Source organism: Grammomys surdaster, unplaced genomic scaffold (genome assembly GCF_004785775.1).
Source record: "Grammomys surdaster isolate TR1022 unplaced genomic scaffold, NIH_TR_1.0 125878, whole genome shotgun sequence".
Lineage (NCBI taxonomy): Eukaryota > Metazoa > Chordata > Mammalia > Rodentia > Muridae > Grammomys > Grammomys surdaster.
The window spans coordinates 3,551,099-3,574,395 of NW_021620703.1; the positions used below are offsets into that span (position 1 = coordinate 3,551,099).

General features: G+C 39.3%; 1 protein-coding gene across 1 annotated transcript in view; it reads left to right on the forward strand.

Annotated features, from left to right (window-relative positions):
* Positions 1 to 23,297, forward strand: part of Slc2a13 (solute carrier family 2 member 13) — a 296,488-nt gene that overhangs the window by 74,715 nt on the left and 198,476 nt on the right. The window contains exon 3 of the mRNA XM_028752170.1: positions 1,699 to 1,907. Within this exon, the coding sequence (XP_028608003.1) occupies positions 1,699 to 1,907 (209 nt within the window). The remainder of the gene's footprint in view (positions 1 to 1,698; positions 1,908 to 23,297) is intronic.

Here is a 23,297-nt window from a genome sequence, read left to right on the forward strand (position 1 = left end):
GCTTAATCATGGTGAACCTGTTGTTTCATGGCAAAATGAAATAGGAAATTACTTTTAAAAACTAATCATTCAAAGGACCGAAGTAGCTGTTAATAAACAACTTGTTGCAAGGCATGGTGGCATATCTCTGCAATCCTAGCTCTTGTGAGAGAGATGGAGAAGGACTACATCTTGTAGGCCAACATAAGCTACTTATAGCAAAACCGTATTTCAGGCAAGTAAGCAAAAACAAAAACTTGCCAACAAAACACCAAAGAAACAACTGCAGGTACTTAGTATCATGAGAAGTGTATCTTGTATAAGATAATTCTCTTAGTCCTGGGTTAGTCTCTGCTTCGGTGAGAACAGCATAGCTGAGTTATTCTTCTCTTTAGAGGAAAGGATTCATTTTGGCAAGAGATTTTTGAATCAAGGCAGGAAGGACATCATGATAGCAGTTCAGTGTGAAAGGAATTGGTCACCTCGTGTGTGTTAGGAGGCCAAAGGGGAGAGGAAAGGTCTCAGGTCCCAATGTCACCTTTCAGAGAATGCCCAGTCACCAGACTCCCTCCCACTAGCAACCACTTCTTAGAGGTTCTGCCCTCTCCTGTAGGACACAAGCTGGCACATAAGCCTTTAGCCTGTGTGCCTTTAGGGGACACTTACCGAGACCATAGAAGCCCCATATTCACCAGAACATACGCATGGAATCTGAATCAGTAGGAGACCCAGAGGTATTGCAAACCACAGTTCTGTTGTGTGTATCAGTGTCAGACATATTAGATAGGGAGATCTTGGCATGATTTGTTCAGAATGTGGAAATATCATTATGATGTTTTCCTGTCATTGTGGAATTATAATTTTTGTCAAAGAAATAAGTATTAGATCATTCTCATTTACAGTTTCAGTACAGCGTAAAGATAACTTTTCTAGTGACTAAAATCTGATGAGTTTGCTATCAGATATTTCTCTGATCCACACAAACATCAAATCCTGTAGGGAGTATACACTCAGTGCTGTTGGCTCTGTGGTGAGTGTGCATTCAGTCTTGTTAAACTCTAGGGAGAGCTCACTCAGTGATTTTAGACCATGAGAAGTATGTGTGTGATCATTGCTGTTAGACTCTGTGATGTGTACGTATTCAGTGCCCTGGGACTCTGTGATATGTATGCACTCACTGCCATTAGGTTAGCAAGCGCGCACTCAGTCCTGAAGGCGCTGGGGACTGTATACCCTTTTTATATTCTGGTGAATCAATATACACACAGTGCAGTTAGACTCTGGGAGTGTTCCCTCAGAGCTTTGGGGAGCACACACAGTGTTTTAGACTGTGTGGTGAATGACTGTGCATGCAGTGCTGATAGACTGTGTGGTGTGTACACAGTGCTGCTCGACTCTGGGGAGTGCACACTCGGTGTTCACATATTCTTGTGACTCAATTATTTGAGATTCTGTGATGGGTATGGACTCAGTGCAGTCAGGCATTGTTGTGTGTGTTCAGTGCTGTTAGAGTCTGGGCAGTGTGCACACTCAGTGTTTCCAGACTCTCCTGCATAGTGTGCACTCGGTGCTGTTACACTCTGGGAAGTGCATGCTCAAGCTAATCTATTCAGATTCTGTGTTCAGTGAGCGTGCACTCAGTGCTGTTAGACTCCACAATGAGTATATACTCAGTGCTCTCCGAGCAATCTCATGGTATCATTGTATTTCTTATTGCAGGTACATGTTGGGACTTGCAGCCATTCCAGCCGTTATACAGTTTCTTGGATTCCTCTTTTTGCCCGAAAGCCCTCGGTGGCTGATACAGAAAGGACAGACTCAGAAGGCTCGCCGAATTTTGTCCCAGATGCGTGGCAATCAGACTATTGATGAGGAGTATGACAGCATCAGGAACAGCATTGAGGAAGAGGAAAAGGAAGCCACCGCAGGTATGTGCACTTCTTGCTGTGTGAGATAGAGAACGATGTGGTGACTGTATTCAGAAATTAAATCATTAATCATTTTAGTATCCTTCAACATGACTTTAGGATGCAACCAAACAAAAATAAAGATATTTAACTTTAATATGATAGGGGATTGAGATAACGTTTTCCAAAAATAAAGGTTATCACTCTCAATTCACTCACTGTTTCCAAATTGGCATTTAAATTGTCTCAATTTTGATTTCATTCTTTTCTACCTGGCAGTTCATATGGGGACATGTGTTATTTATTTTATCCCTGAGAAAATGGCAGACACCCCTAGAAAGGTGTTGATTTTTGTCAAACATAGCTGTTGGCTGTCTTCAACTCCTTTTGCTGCTGGTTTCCATAGAGCTGAAGGCTACTTTTTTTCTACAACATTCAGTGTGTACTGGCAGCGGGGCGAGCACACTGTGACTTATCACTGTATGCGTGTGTGAAGCACAGCTGTCTACTGCTACAACTCTCTTGGTCAGACCAGAGACCCAAGTACTGAGGCATTTGTTTTTGATCACTTTGCAAACATCTATTGCATGTCTGGCAATGCTGGTGTCTCTAAAGAAACACCTTGGTGCAAAGCAAGGAGACTTTGCCTTCACAAAATTACGTCCTTCTCACTGCATTCATTGCTGTGTTCATCTTAAAAAGCACCATTTTAAGATATCTATTTAAATTGCAAATAGCTTCTTTTTATTTTCTCCAGTCTGAATTTTTCCCGGCAGTGCCTTAAATGAAATATCTGTTTCTTTGGTAATGATCAGTTCTCTTGAAACCTACGTTCTAATTATGTGTGATTGGAGTGGAAAACTCACAGTCTTAGGGCTATTGCAGGAAATGCTGTGGGGAATTTTGTCTTGATTAACTAAGAGAGACTTATCTAGAACCAAGATACCTGCATTTTTACTATAAACTATTAAGCACAAGTCTTTTAAAAAAAAATTTTAGTGCATTTTGTTGTTGTTGTTGTTTTAATACATGGCTTCACATATCCCACGATGGTTCAGAACTCATTATGTGCAGGGGTTGCCCTTGAACTTCCTCATTATGGTGCTGTTGAACTCTTAATCTTCCTGCACGTGCCTCTTGGGTAGTGGGAATGTAGGTGTGTGCCCCCACTGCCCAACTTGCCAACTTCATTTTGATTGCCTGCAAACATATTTCCTTGAGCCGTGCAGTTGCTGACAGTGGAACTAATTGGGTTTCATGACTGCTGAGAATTTCTAGCCAATTAGAGTCTGTGGAAGCTGGAGTCTCCTGTGAGTGGAGTTGCTTCTGTGTGCTTTTGTTTTTAATCACTGGATTTTAGGAGCCAAAGAGGACATCATCTGGGGGGGGGGGGTAGATATATTTTCTATTTCCCCTTGTTGCTTTAGATGTATATTTGGTCAGAAATTTTTTTTAAAATACTATAATATACTTGAGGCTTATTTCGTGTTTGAATTTTCTGAGCTTTGGAAGTAATGCAATTAGCCCATCTCTGGATGTGCGGTAGGTGACACACATCCTCTTGCTTAATTTAAAAGTTTAGCTTCTGTGATGAAGAAGTAGGCGGGCTGGATGTGGTGGTGATGTAAGTGGGGTGGATGTGGTGGTGATGTATGTAGTTCCACACTGCTGGGAAGGTTAAGACAAGAAGATTGTTGGACCCCGGAATTCAAGACCATTCTGGGTAACATGGAGACTCACCTCAAGGAAACAGAGAAAGATAATCAGTGTGAAGAGACAGATTGTCCCCATCTTCGTGCTCCTCAGAAGATATAGGCAGTGAAGCACCACAGCTATCTCTTGGCTATGTACAATATATATTTTCTGTATTAGCTACAGATCAAGGAAAAAGAACACGAGCAGAACAAACCTGTCTCCACACAAAAGCAGTGAGCACTGTAATATCGAAGCACGATTCAGTGTCGTCACTGTACTTGGGAAGTGGTGACCAGGGCAGTGACTTAGCAAACCTTGGGCTTGGCCCCCTGTCTCTTCACATTCGAGAATAAAAGACTGGATGCACAGAAGAAATAGCATCTAACTTGAAAGTAATCAAACTGCCCTGACTCAACAGTGTGTTATGACATGGCCCATTCATCTGTCCATGGAACCTGGGGAGGGAAGTGTGAATTGTGGCTTTAAGCTTAGAAGCCATGGTCATAGAGTACAGCCTGCTGAAAGATGAACCTTGGACAATGCCCCGAACAAATCAGATGTTCCAGAATAGGAAGATGATGAGATACCTTAATTTTTGTAAAGAGGAATGTTTCTTTGGACGTGGAAGCTTAGTTTGCGTGGTACCTGGTAGCTCAATTATAATAGGTTTATAATTATATAGGTTTGATTCCAGACTACTTTTTTTTTCGTGGTTGCTTGAATTTAACCTTAACCTTAGGCTGAGCTAATATCACAATAAAAGAGCATTACCTAGCACACAGAAGACGCTGGTTTGTATCTCCAATATTCAGCCCCACCAAAAGAATAAACAAACAAACAAAAACAAAACAAAAACGACTTCTCCAAATCAAAAGTGTAACTTATTTGAGAAAAGAGTGCAGAGGTATTGTTCAGCATACCCACTCATTTGTGACTTTGTGGCAGGACGATACCAGGTAGCATTTCCTCTGGATAAAACACAGTGATACAGAATTGGCCAGCATTGTGTCTGTGACACATTTGAGCTTTCAAGACACTGTGGAACAGGACTGGATTATAGCAGAATCTCCTCTCTCCTCCACATGATGAAACAGGTCAACTTCCTTCCCTGGGTTCACTGAAGAGGAAATCTCTTGTGTATGGTATGAATGTGCCACCTGTCAGTCAAAGCTGATTGACCTATAGCTGAAGCAGGAAATAGAAGGAGGGACATCCGGTAGATCTGGGATAGAGCCAGGAGAGGGAAGATTGGGCCTCCAAGAACTGGAAGGAGGACATGCATTATGGAACCTGAGCAGAGGTAACTGCCATGTGGCAGAACTTAGATCAGAGTAAATAGGATATTAATTTATGAGATAGATATCTGGGGAATAGCCAAGGGAATACTTTCTGTTTATTTGAAAAGATGCTATGAAACTAATGTTCATTCAGAAGGTTTTACTAAGTTTATGGCAGGGGAGGTGCAGGTGTGTCAGTAGACAAAACAGACAAAACTGTTGTCTGTTTTTGAGTCAAGTGATAAATAAAAGGATGACTGCTGGTTAATGACAAATTATGTAACTGTCTAAGGGAGATGTGTACTCTACTAAAATAGTAATAGAGGCACTGTAAGGACATTAGGTCAGATGGTTGGGACAAGCCTCTGAAGGTGTGCATTTGGAGAAGAGAGGGCTCTGAGCATCTGCAGCATTAAATGAACCAGATTAATGGTAGTTCCAAAGTAGAGCTGAGTTTTCAGACTCTCAGGGAGGGTCTGACTGTGCCTCTATCCCAGATTGCTTTGCATCAGCTCTGACTTAGTAGAGATATGATAATGCTTTCAGAGTCCAAAGCAAATCTGAATACACATCAATTGTCAGGAATTACATCATCATTTCTGCTGCATGTCTCTTATGCTTTGTTTTCCTAGTTTATTTCGTTTGCACAGATATGTACTAAGTCTTAAGAGAGGCTAAGTCAGTTGTATCAAGTAGTGTGTTCACTTAGCTTCAAAGTTACAGAGAGGTGGGCACGTAGGGCCTGGCTATTACATTGAAAGGGGCAACAATTCAAATTTTATTTGAATTTTTGTCTACTTGATTTCAGAGGTTAACAGAAGTTTTCACTCTACTCTGCAATATAACTTTTTATGTGATGGTTCAAATTCATCCTTCTAAACACCAATCATACCTTTTAGACAGCTTTGAGTGCTTCCAGACCTGTCTGTGCATCCCAGACATGGCTTGAAGCGTTTCAGCTTCTTGTTTGGGCAAATGTGTTCATGGGATATTGGAAATAAAGTGTGACCTTATCATTAGCCATGAGTGGAGTGCGTGGGGCTTCAGTTTACAAACTAATACCTTTGTCTCATAACAAGGAAAACAAAAGCAGCCAATAGAGAGAGGATTCCTTGGAAGGCAAACTTTTTTTTTTTTTTTTGGTTTTTCGAGACAGAGTTTCTCTGTGTAGCCCTGGCTGTCCTGAACTCACTCTGTAGACCAGGCTGGCCTCGAACTCAGAAATCCGCCTGCCTCTGCCTCCCAAGTGCTGGGATTAAAGGCGTGCGCCACCACCGCCCGGCTTGGAAGGCAAACTTTTTAAAAATCATATTCACTTCTGTATGTATTTACTTAGTGTGTGCATGCATGTGAGTATGTGTGTGCTATGGTGTGTGTGCCTGTGCATGTGTGTGTGTGTGTGTGTGTGTGTGTGTGTGAGAGAGAGAGAGAGAGAGAGAGAGAGAGAGAGAGAGAGAGAGAGACAGAGAGAGACAGAGAGACAGAGAGACAGAGAGAGAGACAGAAAGAGAGACAGAGAGAGAGAGACAAAGAGACAGAGACAGAGGAGAGAAAGGGGGAGGGGGAGGGGGAGACAAGTAAGAATCCCTTCTCCTTTTCTACCATGTTTGTCCCAGGGATCAAATGCCCAAGTGGCCAAGCCTAATGGCAAGTGACGTGCTTTCACCTGGAGGATCATCTTGGCAATCTAGAAGGCAGTCTATGGAAGACTCTTGAGCGCTGACACTGTCTGTCAACTTGTCTGATGGGCTCAGGTGCCTTTCTAAATTGCATCTCCATGTCTTTCCCCAGAGGATGAAACATGTATCCCTGGGAGATAGAGAAAGGAACACAGAGGCGGCCAGTGCCATTTTGTGACCACTGCCACCTCTGTGCTCTTCTGCAGGAGCTACTGGTGCTCATAGAGGGTCTCACAGGAAGGCCTGTCTCTCCACTGACTTGTCCAGAGGCTGAGACAGTGAGTATCAAGGTGGGATCAGAGGTAGAATAAGGGATATGTCTTAGGAAAGGTTTCCTTTTCTGCTGGAACCTACACATTGTGAGGGGTACGTAGGATGCCAGGAAAGGCTGTGAGTATGGAGCAGGTTGGTCCTCAGAACAGCTTCAGTGCTGGACAGATGGAGGAGAGAGGCAAGGTGGAGACCTTCACACACAGGATAGTGCTCAACAGAATCACTTTGACACAGGTTCATTCTTCTGCAAGTAAAATAAGACCTTCGTAGTAAAAGAAATACATAAACTTTCTTCTCAACCAAGATTTTCTGCTCACCTAGCTCCTAGATACTTTCCAAATAAACATATTAAATAGAAGAATACAAGCCAGAAAATTAGCCTTGTATTTTGAACACTAAAATATTAATGTAAGTAAATATATTTGCTTACTAATCTTTATTTTATGTATTTATTTAAGTTAAATATATAAGTTTATTTTATATATCTATACATTTTATATATTTAATAAATATGTCTTTGCATTTGTTTGTTTATTTGTTTGTCTATTTGCAATCCTGGAGAAGCAACTCAAAGCCTGATACAGGGTATGCTATACTACTGAGGCAAAACCTTAATATCAGTGTACATGGGAAGGAGCCCTTCAGGGTCCCTCCTCCAGGCTGAAATATCATGCAGGCTCCCCTATCCCCTGTTGCAGGCAATCAGGTGATTTTATGTCCAGCTTATCCCCAAAACATTCAGGCCAGCAAGATTTTGACTTTATCAATAGTTTGTGACCTCATTGACATGGTCAAACATTGTCTCTGTGTTTTGCTTTCTGGTGGGGGAAGTTTAGTCTCTGGCCTAGAAAGTAAGAGTGTGGCGCTAAGGAGCATTTATCCAGCATCTCCCCATGAATTTATTTCGGCTTCTCTCTAGCTCTTTCGGGTCATGATTATCGTGTCAGAAACAGATGGCTGCCCCAACCCTTTTTTTTTCTCTTTAGTAATTTTGCAGTTAGGTCATAAGTCTTCCTGTAAGTCATTTTCATTTTCAGTGAATTGATGTTGTACATGGCCATTTTTTGCAAATCATAGCTTGCAGAGAGGTATTTGCAGGGAGAGCCAATATTGTCGTAGCTTGATAGAAATATTTCTGTAGCTTCTTTAGAAATCCAATCCTGTGTAGGCGACCTTGCAGTGAAAGGCTCCTTGCTGTTGTCATCTGCTGCCCTGAGAGGGCAGTGTGTCCCCCGTAACACAGTCATAGGTGCATACATCATGTAAAATTGGAATAAATGTTGACAGCTTGTTAGGAAGATGACCCACAGCTTCCTACATATTGGTAGTGAAGACAGTTCTGTATCTAAAAATTCTAAAGATTGTTGCAGAATTCCCTGAACTATCAAAGCATCTTGGCTGTTATATGACCTCATCATGGCAGAGCATGAACAGACACAGAAGGCCATTCATAAACAGAAGGCCACTGCCCTCTGTCACTGAAGGACACTGAGCAGGGCACGGAGTTGTAGCAAATTGACTTTCTTAGTCATGATGACTGACTTAGGAAGCTGTTTCATTCAGTGCTGCTTTAAATAAACATTGCATTGATTTTTCTAAACCCCAAAGGGCTTTTAACACCTTATAAAGATGGGAATAGTTCTTAGTTTTACATTAAAATGTCACTGACCCCCCTGTTATGTGGGATGAAGATCGGCTGAGATTTTATACCCGCATCTTTGTGGAAGGAAACCTTTCTGATTGCTGTAGGCTTTCTAACCTACTCTCTTCATTTGTATTGAAACACAGAGTGTTTCAGTGTGTGGATAGGTAACGCCTAAGGGCTGTATATTTCTGTCTTCTTGCTACATTGTATATAAATCCACATCTCCTAAAAAGAAAATCCATGCTAAAACAGCTTAGTGTCAACCCCCATCCACACACCAATTCCTTGTGATGCTCATACTGTTTTTAAATTGTCTGCATTTAAACCAAAGAAGAGGTGGGCCCCAGAGGGCAGGTCTTTCAAAAGTGAGTTCTGCTTCAGGGTAATTTCTTTACAGGTTAGCTTAAAACCATTCAGTGCAGCTAATAGTCTACTTTATAAGTTAAATATCTATTGTATATCTGATATATATAATATATGATATGTGATATGTGGTATATGTTGTATAATATATAGTATTATATCGAATATATATATACATATATATTCTTAAGAAAGAAAGAATGAAAGAGAAAAGAAGGAAGAAAGAGTGAGGGGAGAGAGAAAGAGAAAGAAAAAGAAGAAAACAAATCCCTTCCTCCCTTCCTGTTTAAAACTTCCTGTTTAGTTTGTATTTCGGATCCAGGAATTCAGGTGCTATCACTTTTCCACTCTCTCTGATACCACTTCCCAAGGCCTCTGAGCTCTTGATCTACAGGAGAAACCTCCTGCATCGCTGTCCCCCTGGGAGGCTCACCACAGCTTCGTGCTTCTCTTCAGTTGCTCATCACTACCTATATCCCTTGAAGTGCTTAAAAATGTGCTGTGTACTTGCCGGGATGAGGAGAAAATTAGGTTTAAGAAGCTTAAAACTACAATTGCTTGCAGGAGAGACTGTTTTCAAAATGCTTTTTGGAAAATGGCTTCTACTGCACATCTCTTAGATAAAATACCCACAAACCTCTTCATGTTAGAGAACTGAATATAATCACTCTTTTTTTTTTCCAGTGGTAAGATGAACCTCAGGAACTTTCAAAGAAACTTACGTTGTTACAATTATTATCATTACCACCACTGCCACCACCACCACCACCACCATCATCTGTATTTTGAGGTAGCTCAAATGGTTGTCGGGTAACTCAAACACTTCTCAAGCTTGTCCTGTCTCAGCCTCTGTAGAGCTAGGGTGACAGGCATGTACCGCCACACCTCTGCAAACTAAACTGTGCTTAAGTCGCGTCTTTTGCGGTACAGCTTCACGGTCATTATGCATAACTGAGAGGTTCTAGTGTGAAGCTGGTAATAACTATTGCCGTTTACTGACTGTCTACTTCTGCAAGTGCCAACACACCTTTTGTCTCTGCCTACAATGCTTATTTTAAAAAAATCATAAGGTAAGGGGTGAGGGTAAGGGCAAGGGTCCTGGCTTCTGGCATCTCCCCCTTCTCTGTTTAGTTAGAGAAGGCGTCTTATGATCAATCCCAACTATGTGAGTTTTGAATTTGGATGTCTAATTATGGGGGGGTCTTAGACAAGTTCACAACCCCAAAACATTGATGTGAGACGAGTCACATCGATGGTCGAAGGCTTTAGGCTGTCGATGATGGGCAATGTCAAGGGACCCCGAGGTGGGTGAAAGGCGGGTGAGACCTGCACAATGTCCCCTGAAGCTTGGCAACTGCAAGATCCTGCTTGGCAACTGCAGATAGACTCAAAGCAGGGTACCATATCTTCTGAAGAATAGCAGGGAGACCATAAATCAAGCAGTATACCGTATCTTCTGAAGAATAGCAGGTAGATCATAATTCAAGGCAGTGTACCGTATAGACCATGACATGTTTCAAGGCAGAGGCCAAGAAGATTCTGTACTTTTCCACCACCTGGCCCCTCTTACCCCCTCCCCTTGTAAAACGTGCTATAAAAAAGCATTTCATGTTCAAAAAAAAGCAAATTTAAAAAAATCATAAAATTAGAAATCATCCTCCGTGTTATGTTGAGGAATTAGAGATGGGTCTGAGCCCCCACTTCCCCCACTCTTCCCTCCACAGCCTACCTACATCTCTTGCTATAAGGAAGTGGTGAAAGAGAAGCAACAAGTTGGTGGAGCTTAGAACATACTAGATTCCTTCAGGGTGCCCTTTCCTAAAAAGAAGGACCCCAAACAGCTCTAGCAAGCAGTCACAGAAGGAGGTCCTCTTCTACCTCAGGTGACAGTATGACTCAGTTCAGTTGTTTCTCCCTGCCTTTGTTTCCTCTCTCCATCTTTTCTATTACTAGGGGTCAGGTTTTCGGAATTACAGACACCAGTGTCTTCCCATTGCTTCTGGAGTCTTCCTCTTATTTAGTTTCCTTCATGGCCTTCAGAGTTTGCAAACCAGTTCACAGGATACCCCTCCCACGCTCACTGTGGGACATCTCTTGTGAGCTTATTAGTAAAAATCTTTTCACAGTCTGCTTTTGATTTCCCAAGCTGGTTCTGCTAGAGAAACGAATTGCTTCTTGGCGTTCATGGAGGGGGAGGTGTGTGGGCGGGTTAGCTCTGAGGCCGGGAGGAAGGCAGGGCAAATCATGAGGTGGTTCATATCCATGGATTCTACTCGAGAAACACCATGATTGTGATGGCTCTAAGTTTATGTTAAATTTCAGAATGATAACATTGTAGTAGTTTCCTATGTGCTAAGCCCTTTGTGTACCTTTCTGCAGTATTTCAACTCTTTGCCAGGTTTACATTTACAACATTTTTCTTTAACTTTTATTAATTTGACTATTTCATACATTTTATATATTTTTAACAGTGTATCTTGATTATGTGCCTGTTCTTGTTCTGTCTCTTCCAGGATCTTCCCAACAACCACTATCTTTATGTTCTTGGTTTTAATAACTCAAAGAACTCAATGAGTGCTGCCTGCATGTATAATATTCTTCGTAGATAAAATAGATGTGCATTTTTCTTTCTGCTTAGACCAGCCGATGATGATATTATTACTGGGTTATCCAAAAGTAGTAAGTGTACAAATTGGAAAAGCTGTGTTTCATGATTTCATGGTAATGATTTAGTTGTGCTATGACATGACAGACTAGATCCATACCTCATTGGCAGCCTGTGACTATGATGCTTTATTCCAGGAATTGCCAGACTTTTCTTACAGGAGCAAGTACTTGGCTTTGTGACCATATGACCTGTGTCATAGGTAAGTTGCTTTTCTTGCCTATTGCAGCAGAAAAATTAGCATAGAGAGTATATGAAAGGATGGGTATTGTTTGTCCAACAGCACATAATCCTTACTTTGTACCTGTTAATGTCTTATTATTTATATATATATATAATGTATATATATGTATATATATAAAATGTGTATATATATACATTTTAAATGTATATATTTAAAATGTGTATATATGTGTGTGTGTATGTATGTATGTATGTGTGTGTGTGTATATATGTATATATGTATATATATATACATATATATATATATATATATATATATATATATATATATATATATATTTAAATCTGGCCAGATTTGGCCTAGACTAAAAGCTCACCCTTGCTTTTTTGTTTGTTTGTTTGTTTGTTTGTTTGTTTTTTCGAGACAGGGTTTCTCTGTGTAGTTCTGACTGTCCTGGAACTCACTCTGTAGACCAGGCTCGCCTCGTACTCAGAAATCCGCCTGCCTCTGCCTCCCAAATGCTGGGATTAAAGGCGTGTGCCACCACCACCCGGCTCACCCTTGCTTTTAATCAGCCAGTCATTAAATGTATCCATCAGGTCAGATTTTTTTTTTTAGATGTAATTTGGGGATGCTACTGATTTACTTTTTCCTACAAGCCCATAGTGTGGTGCTTACTTGTGGGTGTGTCCTCTTTGCTGCTATGCCCATGGCACATGTAGGTGGCTCTAGTATATGTAAGTGTAGTCTAGTGTGTAGCCACAGGAGACCTTGCAAGGTAGCGTGGCAGAAAAGGCTCTGGATAATTGAACTGATAGACAGTTAGGAAGTCACTGCTTGGACACACTGCATTCTCAGAGAGTGGGCCAGCTCATGTCTGCACTGTAGTGTTATGCGTAAAAGATGCATGATGGATTATTCTATCTTAAAATGATTTTATTTGGTAATGTATTTAAAATAAAGATTTAGAATTTGCCAGCTTGTCTCTAAATATCAGATTTCAAGGATAGAGAATCACATGATTTTTATACTGAAATGAAAACATTACTGCGAGAAATTAAAGAAGACTTAAGGGAGGAGGAAGAAACCTCCATGTTCATGCCTTGCTATGCACTGTTGTTAAGAGAGCAGTAGTTCCCAAGTGATCTCAGTTCAGCAAAGTCCTTATCAAAATGACAGTATTTATTTCACAAAACAATGAGTTAGATAGACCCTTGTGTCTTAGTTTAATTTTATGGGATTCAGTATAGCTAGAACAGTCTTTAAAAGAGAAGAGGCAGAAATTAATACTTCTTACTACATGAGATGTACAGAGCTACAGAATAAAACCCGAGTGGTCTTGACATTAGGAGAACTTTTATCGATTAATCAAATATCAACAAGAATCCTGAAATAATCCTCAAAGCTCCTGGTCAATGGCTTTTAGACTAGGATGGCAAACTCTTCTCAGGATAAAGAATGGTTTTCAATAAATTGCTCAGGGGCAACTGGGTGAGTAACTAGATGTGTTAGTGAGGTTTTGTTTATTTGCTTTTTTGTTTTTGTCAACTTGACTTAATACTCAATCAACTTGGAAGAAGGAACTTCAGTTGGGAAATTATCTCCAACAGATTGGACAAGAGGCATTTTCTTGATTGATGGAGGAGGGCCCAGCCCCTTGTAGGTGATGCCTCCCCTGGAGTAGTACTCCTGGGTCCTATAAGAATGCAGGCTGAGCAAGTTCTGGGGAGCAACACTCTCATGCTTCTGCTTCAGTGTCAGTGTTTACCTCCAGATTCCTGTCCTGATTTTCCTTCATGATGGATGGAAACCTATAAGATGAAGTGAACCCTTTCCTCCCCAAGTTGCCTTTGGTTGTGGTGTTTATCACAGCAACTGAAAAATTAGTAGACCATGTATAAATAAATCTGGCTTCTAATATTATATTCAATATTAACTGTAGATAGGAGCTAACACTATAGAAGTCTTTAAAAAAGAGAACAACATCTGAGACAGTGTCCTTGATGGTGGTTTCATGGCCATATTATACCAAAATCACAGGATCCACCACGGGTCTGTAACAAAAGTTACAATTTTTATGCCAAAGAACATTAGAAAAATATGAAAGGCTACCTGCAGAAGGATAATATTTGCCAGGTTTGTCTGATAAGCCTCTTGTGTCTGAACTATTTAATGAATGCCCACGAGATGGTATTTAGACTAAGGATCCAGTGTGAAAAGTTGGGTAAAAGATTTGGAAGAGTATGGAAAACCAAGGCAGATACAGGAACCATCAACATAGTACATAAAAAAATGGCCAACTTTGGTTCACAATAAGAAAATACAATCAAAAAATATCATTCATAAGTGGAACATTAATAGGCACAGTATTGCTGAGGAGAGGGAGGAGCCGTAAGCTGCAAACATTGCTGCTGAACACAGCATGCTGGGAAGACAACTTGGTATTTTCTTCAAAGTGAAGAGCAGTTTGACATTATCCTCTTTTCCGTCCCTACATTCAAACCCACGGGAATTAGAGCATAGGGCAACACAAAATGTCCGCATGCATGTTCGTAACAGTGCTACTCATAATACAAAATCAAAGACAACGGATATGTGTGCCAGCTAAGGCATTAAAACAACACAGTGCAGACAACACCAGAATGAACATTCTGATACTGTACTGCTGTGTGACTCGACTTAGAATGGGGTTGTGCTGACAGGAAGGAACCAGAACCAAAAGGCCATGTTTAAGTGATACTATTGATAACATCTCCAGAATAGGCCAACTGGGAGAAGCAAAATATAGATTAATGGTGATATGGGACTTTGAGGAAAGGTGGTTAAGAATGGGAATGTCTTTGGTGAATGAAAATATTCTGGAATTGCATAATAGTAAATTTCAAAAAGCTTTGTAAATGTAGGAAAGCCTCTGTGAATTGAGTGTATACGTTTAAAACACTGACATTTGTAGTATCTAAGTTATGTGTTATTGATGACAAAAAGCAGTTTCCTGTTGGTTGCACCAAGTTGAGGTCTAAGAGAAATGACTGGCATGCACAGATGAGACGTTTCTCTGTTTATAGAGAAGCTGGATTAACCTCTTGCTATTAGGTCTAAGGAATTAAGGGTAGCTCCTGGTTGTATGGAATTAGCATTTGATTATGTTAGAAATGTTTACATGGACACTGTTTATAAAACAGTCATGATGATTTATCTTTGACTTTATATACACACAGGGTTGTAAGTTTAAAGTCTTTGCCTCTGAAGGAATTTATGTTAGTCGATTCACCCAAAGACGTTTGCTAAAGAGAGGAAGCTTCAAATATGTGATACAGCAGGCTCAAGTTGACCATTTAAACAAGGCTGCAGTTGAGGATTTTTTTAAAAGACCTTTTCTGTGGTGTGTAGGTATGGGTGTGTGTGTGCCTGTGTGTGTCTGTGCATGTGTTTGTGTGTCTTGTTTGTGTGAGTATCTCTGTGCATGTGTGTCTGTATGTGTCTCTGTCTGTGCATGTGTGCACACGCATATGGACATGTGTATAAGCATACACATATCCAGGTGTACATGTAATGACTGTACATATCTTGTGGTAGTGAGTTCTCACCCTCCACTGTGTGGGTCCTGGCAATTGAACTCAGGATTTCAGACTTGGAGACAGGTGCTTTTTTCTGCTGAGCCACTCTGCTGTTGTCCTTCCGGTTTGTATTTTGTTTTGATAGAGTCTCTCATTAGCCTGCAATCTGCCAGTTGAGCTACACAATTGACCAGGAAGCCATAGGGATCTATTTGACACTACCTCCCTAGAACTGGTATTATTAACCACACCATCATGCCTGGATTTTTAACTTGGATTCAGGGACTGTTAGTCAAATCCTCTTGTTTGCATGGGGAGGAATTTACCAACTGAACTATTCACTCCACCCTAAAGACCATTTTTCTTCTTCCACTAGGTTATCATATAACACTGATACATAGTTATAGAATACTTTAACCATAGGTTTTTCCTCCTTAATTATCCTGCTCAGGATAATCCTTCCAAGGAATGCCCAGAGCCTTGTCTCTTAGGTGACTGGAGATCTTGTCAAATTGATGATCCGTATTAACAGTGTAGTTTTGTATCTGATAACCAGCCTTTTCTCTAGCACTTCTCCTGCTCTCTTTCCCAGCTGCAATAACCACTATTCTACTCTCTACTTAGGCAAGATGAACTAATTTAGGACCCATGAGTTGCAAAACCATGCAGTATTTGGGGTTTTGTACCTAGCTCATTTTTCCTTAACCGGATCATCCATGTTGCTACAAATGACAGAATATCACTCCATTTCATGAGTAATGTTTGTGTGTGTGTGTGTGTGTGTGTGTGTTTTATATATGTGTGTACGTCTGTGTATGTCTCTGTGTATGTATATCTGTCTATCTATCATCTATCTGTCATCTATCTATCATATCATCTACCTATCTATCTTCTGTCTATCATCTGCCTATCATCTGTCATCTATCTATCTATCTATCTATCTATCTATCTATCTTCTATCGTTTACCATCATGTTTCTCTTAGCCACTCATTATTTGTTTTGTTTTTATTTAGCTTCTGCCAAAGCAGTTTCTTTTTGTAATTGAAAGTACATTTTCCATACTATACATTCCAATCATGGTTTCTTCTCCCTCACCTTCTTCCATATCTTCCCAACTCTTACAACACCATGCCTTCTTTCTCCTTTCACAGAAAACAGAGGCAAATAAAAAAAAATATAAACCAGAAGAAAGCAAAATAAACCAACAGAAAAAAGCACAAGAAATGTACACACTCAGAGAGACACACATGCATATGCATACTAACAATGCCCATAAAACACTAAATTGTGGACCATAATATAGAATCAAAAGATAAGCAATGTTAAAAAATGCCAAAACAAAGCTACATGAGACAAATGAAATATTTCAAGTTGCCATTGTGTTTGTATTATGTTGGCCATCCACTGCTGGATACTGGGTATGCCCTTAGGTATGGTTTATATACCCAGGGAGACTCCATTGGGAAAACCCAATTTTTCCCTTGTGAGTGGATAAAAACTAGAAATAGCTTTTGGGTTAGGAATAGAGCCTCATGTCTATTCTCCATCTTAGCACTGGGACCCCATCTGGCTTGGATCTATAGAGACCCTGTGCATGTTGTCACAGTCTCTGAGTCCATATGTGCATCAGTCCTGTTATGTCTGGAAGACACTGTTTCTTTGGTGTCATCTATCTCATTACAGAAATTTAAAGGACAGTTTTCCGCTTCATGGAAACACACACACACATACACACACACACACCACACACATGGCTAGCTGAAATAATCTGAATAATAAACTGCTTAAGGTGACACGACCCCCATCTCAAGCTCTACTACCTAGCTATAGTATAAAACCAGCAAGGTAATGACATAAAAACAGACATGCTGACAATGAAACAGACTTGAAGACCCAAACATAAGTCCAGAAACTTAACAACATCTGACTTTTTTTTTTTTTTTTTTTTTTACAAAGAAGCTAGAAATACACACTGGGAAAACACGCATGCATGCTCATATGCATGTGCACAGCATCTTCAACAAATGGGCTGGTTAAACTGGTTGTCTTTATGTAGAAGGCAAATAGATCCATTCTCATCACCCTGCATGAAACTCAACTGCAAATGAATCCAAGATACACTCAATCTGGTAGAAGAGAAAGTAGGGGACACTGCAAAACTCATTGGCACAGGAAAAGGCTTTCTGAAAAGAACACAAATAGCCCAGACACAAAGATCACCATTAATGAGTGAAACCTCATGAAACTGAAAATCTTCTGTAAGACAAAGGACAGGATCATCTGAACAAAGTGAGAAGTTACAGAATGGGAAAGATCTAAACCAATTAGAGGGTTAGTGTCTAACCTATATAAAAAACCTGACATACATAAACTAACTAACTAACTAACTAACTCACTAACTAACTCACTAACTAACAAAAACAACCCATCTAAGCAGATGAGTACCAACCTAAACAGAGAGTCCTCAAAATGAAGCAGAAATGTCTGGGGAAACACTTAGAGAAATGTTTAACACCTTTAGTCATCCAGGAAATGCAGATAAAATAGCCATTCCTTCTTTATTCACACTGAGATTGACTTAGTAACTTGGCTACTATGACTACTACACCATGAGAATGGCAGTGTTTCCTCATCACATGGATTTCCGTTTCTGTGGTCAAATACCCAGTCATTATGTGATATTATGTATTAAAGCTATCTTTAGGGTTTTTTTTTTAAGAAACTTCATATGGTTTTCTATACTGGCATGCTAAATTACTTTTCTACCAATCATTTATAGATTTTCCTTTCCTCATATCTTTGCAGGCATGTATTTTATGCTTTAAATCAATTCCATGCTATCCCTTCTGATGGGTACAGATGTCTCACAATGTCTCATGGTGGTTATCATGTTCATTTTCCTTATAATTAGTGATTTTTGCGCTCTTTTTTTAAAAAAGATATGTACTTTTACCCATTTATCTTTCTGAGATATGTCTCTTCAGGTCATTTGCTCATTTTCTATTCAGTTGAGCTGACATTACTTTTCCCTTGTTGGAAATGGAGTATGCACATGTTATCTCAGATTTTGTAAATGGTCTCTGTATTCGGTTACTGTTGTTGTGTAGGAGCTTTTAAAGCCAAGAGATAGGGGTCTCCTTTTATTCCTTTGTCAAGTCATGTCTAATTTCCCATTGCTGTTGATTGAAGAGACCTACTTTTCTCAAGTGCAAGTTCTTGGAGCCTTTCCTCAGAGTCAGCTGGCTTGGAGCCTTTCCTCAGAGTCAGTTGGCTTGGATACATGGATTGGTTTATTTATATCTGGATTCCTTTCTCTCTTCTGTGAAGATCTGTGTCTCTAGCTTGGTTGTGTATTTTGAAGTTGGTGGTGATAACCTCCAGCATAGATTTTGTTTCTCCTCCCCCACAGAACCACCTCAGCTATTCAGGAGTCTTCTGCGTTCCATATAACTTATAAGAGTATTTTTTTTTCTGTTTCTTTGAAAACATCTTTGGAATTTTAGTAGGGAGTTTATTAAATCTGTAAGTTGCTTTCCTAAGTATGAGTATTTTTAACAATTTGCGATCCATGGACATGAGATACCTTTCATCTTTCGGTGTCTGCAATCTCTTTTATCAATATTTTATTGATAAACAATAAAATAATGTTTTATTATTTTTCTTGAATTCTTTTCCATCTGGTGTGTGTGTGTGTGTGTGTGTGTGTGTGTGTGTGTGTGTGTGTGCTAGCCTTTTCTATATAAGTATTTATTTTGTAGATAGTAACAATAATGTCCTTAGGATGAGAACTATAGAAATGATTTTCCCTCTTGAGTAATCTACTGAAGGTTTTTTCTAATAGTTTAAGTGCCCACATCCAAAGTTATATGTTTATACTTATACTAATAAATCACAGATAATAAGTAGATGCTGCTATAAAAACCTGTTAACGAGTATCCTGTGTACTCTATTATCTGGTAAATGATACCATCAACAATATAAACATTTGCCCACAAGCTGTATGTTTAATTTAGTCTTGGAGAACCTGCCTGTCAGTTAATTCAATTGCCACAGTCTTTCCTCCCAAAACAAAATTATTTGCATAAAAGTTTATTCACTATAATCTCTAAAAAACATTCTGGGTTTAATACAATATTGATCTTACTTATATATGAAGTAGATAATTTGGGAACATCTTTTATAGAGTGTGATATATGAAACCTTTAAATCACTGAAGAGGAATACTTTAATGGATTTCCAAAAGGAATTTTTCTTAGTGTGTTGTTTTGGGGGCTCATTTCTTACAATTTGGAGATGATTTCCCTTTTAAATAGAGATCAGCAGTTTACACAATTTCCCTTTTTTAAACAGGGATCAGCAGTTTCCATACTACGTCTGGTGGTCTCCACAATTGTTAGCTTTGGACTTTACACTTAATTGACTTATTAGCGTAACAGACACACAATGTGGTTAGTTTTCCCACCTCTGATCCAGGCATACAATATCTATCCATCATTTAGCCCTTGTTTATGTGGAGTTTACATTAGAGTATTTTGTAACAATAATATTAAAAACATTCCTTCTCTTCAACACTTTTCATAATTTTCTAGGTATGTGCAAGCTTTTAAAGAAGAAAACAGGAGCTGATACTATGCAGTGTTCCCAGGACAGACAGTTCTAAATAGAAATGAATTATCTGTCTTGACTCTATTCTTTCCTCTTGAAAATACCTGTGTTTGGTACTATCTTTGTAAAGGTGTTATTTAGTTTCCTTGTGTTTCTTCATCTATTAAATCAGGAGATGAAAACTTTCAGATCCTCAAAGAGCATGAGAATAATATGTAATTATAATATGTAGTATAACGCATACTATATAATTAACATATAATACATAATATACAGTGCATATGGTTTTGCTCAAGAAGAGATCCTCAAAGACAGACTTCTCATCCTTTGTTTCATGCATTAGTTATGTACACCTCAAAGGAAATTAAAAGTGAGCTTCTCTTTGTTGTGACTTACATACACATGTATATATCATATATTTAATGGACATTGTCAGCTCATGATTGTGACTCCCTGTAACTTAGTGGAGTCAGATCTGTCCAAATGTCTTTTTAGGCAGGGAGCAGAAGTGGTTAACAGGGTCCTTGATTTAAAGATGCAATCTATCTATTTTCTTTTCAGAGTTTGGCAAACTTTAGACTTCACTCAGCCTTTGTATAACACCATTGAAGAAAAACAGTTGGTGGTTTTGCAAGCTCTCTTTACCAACGGTTTTTAGATGATGTAGTCCCTATGTGTTTTGATACATTAATGATAAAAAAACCCTAAATACCATTGCATATTTCTTTACATTTTCCTCATACCTGAAAACTTTTAAAGGGTGTTTTTCCTACCACCATTTAAATTTAGGAGTTTCAGATGTGGAATTAGAAGTGGCTAGACTTCTGTCTTCGCTGACTGCTCATTTCTGAGTTATGCCATGTCTCAACTGCCCACGCTTGACTTCCTGTGGCATTGCCAATTCTCAGGTGTGAGATTGGATCCAAATCCTTGCTAGGAAGTTGTGATTTGTTTTTATCTTTCCTTGTTTCTAGAAAACACTTTTTCACATAGCCATTGCTTGAATGGTTTACATTCAGAAGACCACTGACCATAGTACAGACAAAGCAACAGAATGTAACAGCAGGATGCTGGCTGGCAGGCAGGAATGAACCGAAGACAGTCCAGAGGTAGGTTTTAGCTTGCTTATGGTCTCACAAACACAGAGGAGAAGAGCAGGGAGTTTAGACCTTGAAGCAATACATATTCTGAATTTCATGTAAGTAGTACACCTCCCTTGATAATCCTGGATATAATAACCATTTTTGCACCTGTACTTTAAAACATTTGGCTAGTAGAAAGAATGATTCAGAGAGCTAATCAAGTGCCGATTATCAAGAAAAATGGTTCTGTTTCCACATGGCAAAAGAGCGTCATTAATACCATCTCTGCATTCCAAAACAGTAGATAGATGCTACCAATAAGACAGGATCATTCCTCGTTGTTATTTTCAGTAAAACACATTATTATTTCATGGTTCTAAAATTTGAATCATCAATCTAATTAGGTAGGTTTCTGTTGACCTTTTTTTTAAGAAAAAAATAGAGTAAGTTTTTTCACTATTTTGTTTTTAAAAATGAAGTAAGTTTATTCACTATTTTCCACAGACTTCCTTTTGCTAAGGATTAGAACTATCAGTGAAGATGTGGGAACATGAAATAGTAAAATCTCAGTCAAGTTAACAGATTACCATGATCCTCAGATTAGTGAGAAGAATCGCTAACTACTTCCTCCCCTGTCACAGGGTGGCTTCTGGGACTATCTTCCTGCTTCTGTGACTTCTACGGTTTATTATGTCCTTGATTTAATTTTCCTCGGTTGCAGCCAGCCTGAGATTCTTAACTGCACTGCGACGTGTATAAATTTAATACAAGTTTTACACGACACTGGAAACTTCATAAATTAATACCCAAAGAAATGGCAAATCATATTTAATGGACAGATATGTATTATGAGGAAGATGTTATGATATAGTTGTGATAAGTTCCAGCAACTCCACCATGGCTGTTCAGATTCTCTGACACCGTCCTGGGTGACATCTGCCATGTGACTCTTTAGGGGAGAAATTAGAGAAAAGTCTTCTTTAGGTTCTGTGGTCTGTTCAGGGGACAATAGAGGAAGAAGATCTCAGAAATCTCCCTGCATGCGCTCTTTTCTCAAACACCATTTTCTCATGCTTTAGCATGACTGCAATGGGCGAATAGAATTCTATGTTATAATTAGAGCGCGCACACTATGTTAGAAAGGCATCGATTAGCCTGATGCCACATAACCCCAGTAGCAGATTTAGCATCAACATGAAGCAAGAGCTCCGTCTAATATCAGCTAGGACACAGAGTCCAAGGCAAGCAAGACAGCCCCATGTCTGTTGATTACCAACAACAATGTGAAATGCTGTGAGTTCTTTAACTAGAATGTGTGTCAATGGTTCTTATTTTCTCCTTCTTTTATGTCAGGTATGTACTCTACCTCCACGTCCCCATCCCCATCTCTCTTCCTTCCCACCGTCCTTCTTTGAGATTAAAATATAATGTTTTACTACTTTAGTTGTCTATCCTACCTACAATATGTTTGCTCTGCAGGCAGAAATGTACCATATCTGTAGGAAATAAGGCGTGTGTCTACGTGCTGTGTGTTACAGCTGCAGGGAAAGGCTTGGTTCCTGGTTTCTCAGAACCCTATGTGGCAATGTGTGGAAGACGCCAGGCCAGTGGATTATACCCACTGTGGATAGGGTTTATCGCCATTCCTTGGTGACTTGTACCTGTGTGGAACGGGTGGTGTTTTTACTTTTGGTTTACACAATGACATATGTAGGAAAAAAAACTGTATTACTGAAATTCATGAATAAAAATTAGCTCTAATCTTTTCTTTCTTTTCTGGGTTTACAGTGTGTTTTCATCTAATTGAGATTAAAAACTTTTTCTTTGTTTTTTTTTTTTTCCTCTGCTGGAATTGAACCCTCACATCCACTGCTAAGTACAGGCTCTCTGCTGAGCTATAATTCCCTGTATTGCTACAAAACAGCAAACTAGACCAAAGTTATAGAAGCAGGGCTTGTTTTAGCTCAACATTTTCTATTTAAGAAATGACTTTTTATGCTAGCTGGTTTTTTCTTTGTTTCACTTTGTCTTTAATATTGTCTGTTTATTAACTTACGAACTTATTTGGTCTTGGAAATTAGAAGCTCTCCCAGTGCTTCACAGATGTCAATTATCTGACACTGGAACTTTTTTCAGCTCATTTCCTAAATGGCAATGTGTGTAATCATTGTCAACGAATGTGATATATGTTAAAAATCCCATTATGAACAAGAGGGCTGTATTTTAATTCGGCCTTTGGACCCGATAACTTCGTTTCCAGTCTGGGATGTTAGCAGATGACTTATGTGTATTTCAGAGAAAGCAACAAAGATTCATGATATACCCAAAGAAATCCCATGAGCCTAAACTCATAGAAGAATCCAGCAAATTTTACTAACAGCCGAA